Below are 4,213 nucleotides of genomic sequence, written 5' to 3'. Positions count from 1 at the left end.
CTGCAGGATTGTATCTTTCATACTCATGTCTTTTACATTATCTTGTTATAAATATAACCTATATTTGAGCCTGCAATGATATATTGTAGGCAATGTTAGGCAGAAAAAGCCGCACGGGCCACAAATATGGAAGAAGGAAGGACGAAAGGGGAGGATGTCGAGGCCATGACGCACAGGCGGCACGACTACAAGAAGTGGCGGCATGAGAGATGTGCAAGCCGGAGTCAAGGTTAGTGCTTTCACAGAATAGCCACCAATATTAACCGATTGAAAATTGTGATGCAATGCTAACAAAAATATATATGTAGACGTTTCATCAAAAACTTGAGGCTATGAATAATGCCACTCCTCCCCCCCCCCCCCCCCCCCCCCCCCTCTCCTCCTCAACAAGCGTACAGCTTGTGTCAACGGAGTTGACCTTCATCAGGGAGAGGTCGTGTCGGCGAATTGTATGCTGATTGTCTGTGAAATATGGATGTTGTTAAGTCACTATGCTTGTGCAGGTGAATTTTAAGTACTATGCTTGGTATGGACTAGGTTGTTATCTAACTTGTTTTGTGACATGTGAACTTCCTATGGTAATTGGCTTGTTGCTCGTTTGTGTGTATTATGTGTGATGTACGAATGGTGCTAGCTGGCTATATATGGCTATAAAAATATGTTTTCCATGGAGGGCTTAACAGGGCTTTTGCTGAGTACCGAGCTCAGCAAAGGTCCCAGTTACTGAGTATCCTACACGACAGCTGTGACGCGTGACTATTCCCACCAACTCTTGCAGCTGTTTTGCCGAGCTTCAAGTGCCATAACTCGGCTAAGTTTTTTCGCAGCCAAAATATGTAAACAAAGATGTTCTCCGGGAGTCACCGCACTCGGCAAGCTAGGCCACATGGCGGAACCTGGGAATATCTTTGCAGCTACACCGGGTACTTCGGCAGGGGACTCAGAAAACTGTTCCTGCACTCAAAAGTTAATTTTGCAAATAGTTGCCGAGTCCCCCAGGTGTTGCACTCAGCAAACGTGCCACCGACGTCACGGAGCCGTCAAACCCAAATTGTCGTGTCACGTGGCTCCTAGTTGTCGATTGCCATGTCATGAGCTCTCAGCAAAAAAACGTAGTAGCCGAGTATTATTTCGTTTATGGGGCATTATTGTGACAGCTCTCGTCGGAAGGAATTCCTTGTCGAGTGCACACTACTGCTGAGTCTTGTTCTCGGCAAAGGGATGTTGTGTCGTGAGCCTGTGAAACGGAAGTCGGCAAAGACCTTGGCACTCGGTAAACACTGATTTTCCATTAGTATTATTTACTATCTCTAACAGGCATCGCCAGTTATTAGGGTCCTATATGTATTTTTAGTTTCAGCTCTCTTATGTTTCCCCATAGTTTAACCAATCTTATGACTTTTACTTTTTGCCTTCAAGAAGAGTTGTCTTTCAAAGTTACCATACTATTTTGTGTTTTCTCCTAGCAGAACGATGGCCAGCTGCAAGGTTTGAACATACATTTGCTAGTCGTTATTCGCGTTAGCATAGTGGAACTGTGATTGGCCCGTCACTTGGCTATCGTGGATGGTCCAAAAAGGCTATAGCGCACCTATAGGTAGTTGTTTTAAAACATTTGTATTTTGGATGATTCACGTGGCCGGATCCACCAATCTAGCTGGCTAACACTGATCTTAATCTCAACAACAGGAGAGCCCATTGTACACATAATAATGTAATTTTGTATGTTTGTGCAACGACACGCACCTTTAATTTGCTGGTGTCTAGAATATGATTTCCACTAGATCCAGGCCAGATAACCAGGATCCAACGACTCATTGTTTGTTTAAGGTTGGCCAATTTGTCTTAGGCTTGGGAGGGGCCTTAGTGTGACCAAACACTGAGTGGACGCACGCTTCCTTATAAACCCAAAGACTAGAAGCCAGGTTCCATGGCATCTACTACTGCTACAAAGATTGAGTTGATCACCCACCGATCGAGGTAAACAATTCCACTACACGCATCGTTCTCTCATTAATTCTAGTCTGCCGTGTCTCATCTCTCATGTGTATCTCGATGTTGAACCAGCTGCTAAGTCAGTGGTTACGTACGGACGGATGCCCATGGACGACATGGACGACTCACTCATGTTCATGCAGTGGGCGGTGAGCACGCTGCAGCACGAGGAGGATCAAGGAGGAGCCGACGAGAACCGGGCTGGCTTCGCATGCCTCCAGGCGCTCCCGGAGCTCCCGGAAGCACACAAGAGGCAGAGCTCCGGCGCGGATACCCGCCGCTGTGGGGGGCTCATCAGTCCATCCCCTGATGCAGCCATGCAGCAAGGGAGCAATTCCACGTTGACGTCGTTCCCGGCCTCGGGCAGTATGAGCAGTACCGGCGCCACCTACACCCACTCCATGAGCTGGAACTTCAACGCGGCCCAGCCGTCCAGCGTGGGCGGTGGCACACAGGCCGCCAGAGCGCCGCTTCGTTCCGGCGTGTCACAGCCGACGAGGAGGGCCGCCGCAAGGAAAGTCGCCGCCTGCGCACAAGGCCACATCATGGCGGAGCGGAAGCGCCGGGAGAAGACCAACCAGCGCTTCATCGAGCTCTCTGCCCTCATCCCCGGCCTCAAGAAGGTCGTTGACTTCCCCGTCTTTTTCAACGTGTCCTAATATTCCTTCAGGAAATGCACGGTTCTTTTTGTTTATTTTTGCCCGTTGGGGGTCAATGCTTAGTTAATCTGTTAATGTGTTTATTACAATTTGGGTCCATCAGATGGACAAGGGGACGATTCTTAGCAACGCAACGAGCTATGTGAAAGAGCTACAAGAGAAAGACAAGTCCCTGGAGGCGGCCGGCGGCAGCCATAGGAGCGTCGAGACCGTGGTGCTCGTCAAAGAGGGGTCCCCTTTGTTCTACTCGGCAGACCGGACGCCGGCGAGGAGCCAGCTGCTGCCCGAGATCGAGGCAAAACTTTCAGGGAACAAGGTGATGTTGAGGATCCATTGTGAAATAAATGGGAAGGGTCTGGTCGCCAGGGTTCTTGCGGAGTTGGAGGAGTTCCACCTTCGCGTCGTCCACAATAATGTGATGCCGTTCACGCAGTCCACTGTGATTATAACCACCATGGCAAAGGCAAGTTCTCATGAACAGATTTATGATAGTACTCACTCTGATTCAAAATTTGGTTGTAAAACTACGACACGTACCTTGAAAAGAGGGTAGGATGTTTGTGTGAGTTCATCACGATGAATAGAGTCGACCAAGATTATAAGGGATGCTAAGCCAATAACCTCACAATGGCATGATTGATAAGGTATACAATCATGCAAAAACTCCAACAATGAACACAACCAACTATTAACCGAAACCAGACTCCACCAGCAATTGCAAACCAACGACCGAGAGCCGAAAAGACCCAGGGCTGGTGTGAAGAAGCTATTCGACAACATCTTCAGGGAAAAAATAGCTTCTCATGGGTGTTAATGTATCGGCACACCCATCGCCACCACCCCAGCGAACATTAGGGAGACTAGACTGCCCAGAGGCTCCTTGGACCCCCATAACATGGAGGAATAGACGAATGGATTTTTTTCCACCCAGATGGATTCCTCTCAATATTCACTTTCCTCATTCTCCAATGCATATTTTTTGAATAGATAGATATGCATACCATGCTATAAAATGCACACTTGCAAAGTATAATACAATAAGACAAAGAAATTATCAAGTAGCAACTCAAGATCACCTTAACCCTACGGACATTAGACTGTTTCATTTGGAAGTGGATTTTCGATTTTTCTAATATAAAATATAGTACCATTTTCAGAAATCCAATATATTACTTTATGCAGTTCAAACTAAATGTAAAATTTCTGGTAGGACATGAGTCACATGACACATTCTTCAAGATAGTAATTTGACGGCCATCTTATCAACAAACATTTTCTGTGATAAATAAAATTATTAAGGTATATTTGATAATAAATATCATAATTTCGATCTAATCTTTAGATATTATTTCTTTGTAGATAGAGAAAATTAGAATTGTTTAACTGATAAAAGTGTAGAAATAGTTGAACTTTCGATCAGAGGTCATAGTATGTCACTACTTATAAGTATATATCCCTCCTCGTTTATGTTAGAGAAACAACGGAAAACAGGCACAATATTGATATTATGTACAATTCTATTATACATGACCATAAATGTCTTCAAGGACTTTTGGCTT

At 45.7% G+C, this 4,213-nt stretch overlaps 1 protein-coding gene across 1 annotated transcript; it reads left to right on the top strand.

Annotated features, from left to right (window-relative positions):
• The first annotated feature begins 202 nt into the window (after positions 1-202).
• LOC125547558 (transcription factor NAI1-like) lies at positions 203-3,207 on the top strand. Its single transcript, XM_048711382.1, has 4 exons — positions 203-242; positions 1,154-1,213; positions 2,068-2,618; positions 2,758-3,207. Exons 1-4 carry the CDS (start codon positions 203-205, stop codon positions 3,205-3,207), a joined length of 1,101 nt encoding a protein of 366 aa, XP_048567339.1.
• The last annotated feature ends 1,006 nt before the right edge of the window (positions 3,208-4,213 follow it).

The sequence above is a fragment of the Triticum urartu genome, chromosome 3 (genome assembly GCF_003073215.2).
Source record: "Triticum urartu cultivar G1812 chromosome 3, Tu2.1, whole genome shotgun sequence".
Classification (NCBI taxonomy): Eukaryota; Viridiplantae; Streptophyta; class Magnoliopsida; order Poales; family Poaceae; genus Triticum; species Triticum urartu.
The sequence above is the reverse complement of the archived record's forward strand: the minus strand, read 5'-3'. Positions and strand labels throughout refer to the sequence as shown.

Bases quoted from the DNA above. Each gene is read 5' to 3' on its own strand.
- LOC125547558 (XM_048711382.1), top strand. From the start codon at position 203: ATGAGAGATGTGCAAGCCGGAGTCAAGGTTAGTGCTTTCA. The intron at 1,214-2,067 runs GCAAAGGGATGT...ATGTTGAACCAG, and splicing joins ACTGCTGAGTCTTGTTCTCG to CTGCTAAGTCAGTGGTTACG. The intron at 2,619-2,757 runs GTCGTTGACTTC...TGGGTCCATCAG, and splicing joins TCATCCCCGGCCTCAAGAAG to ATGGACAAGGGGACGATTCT.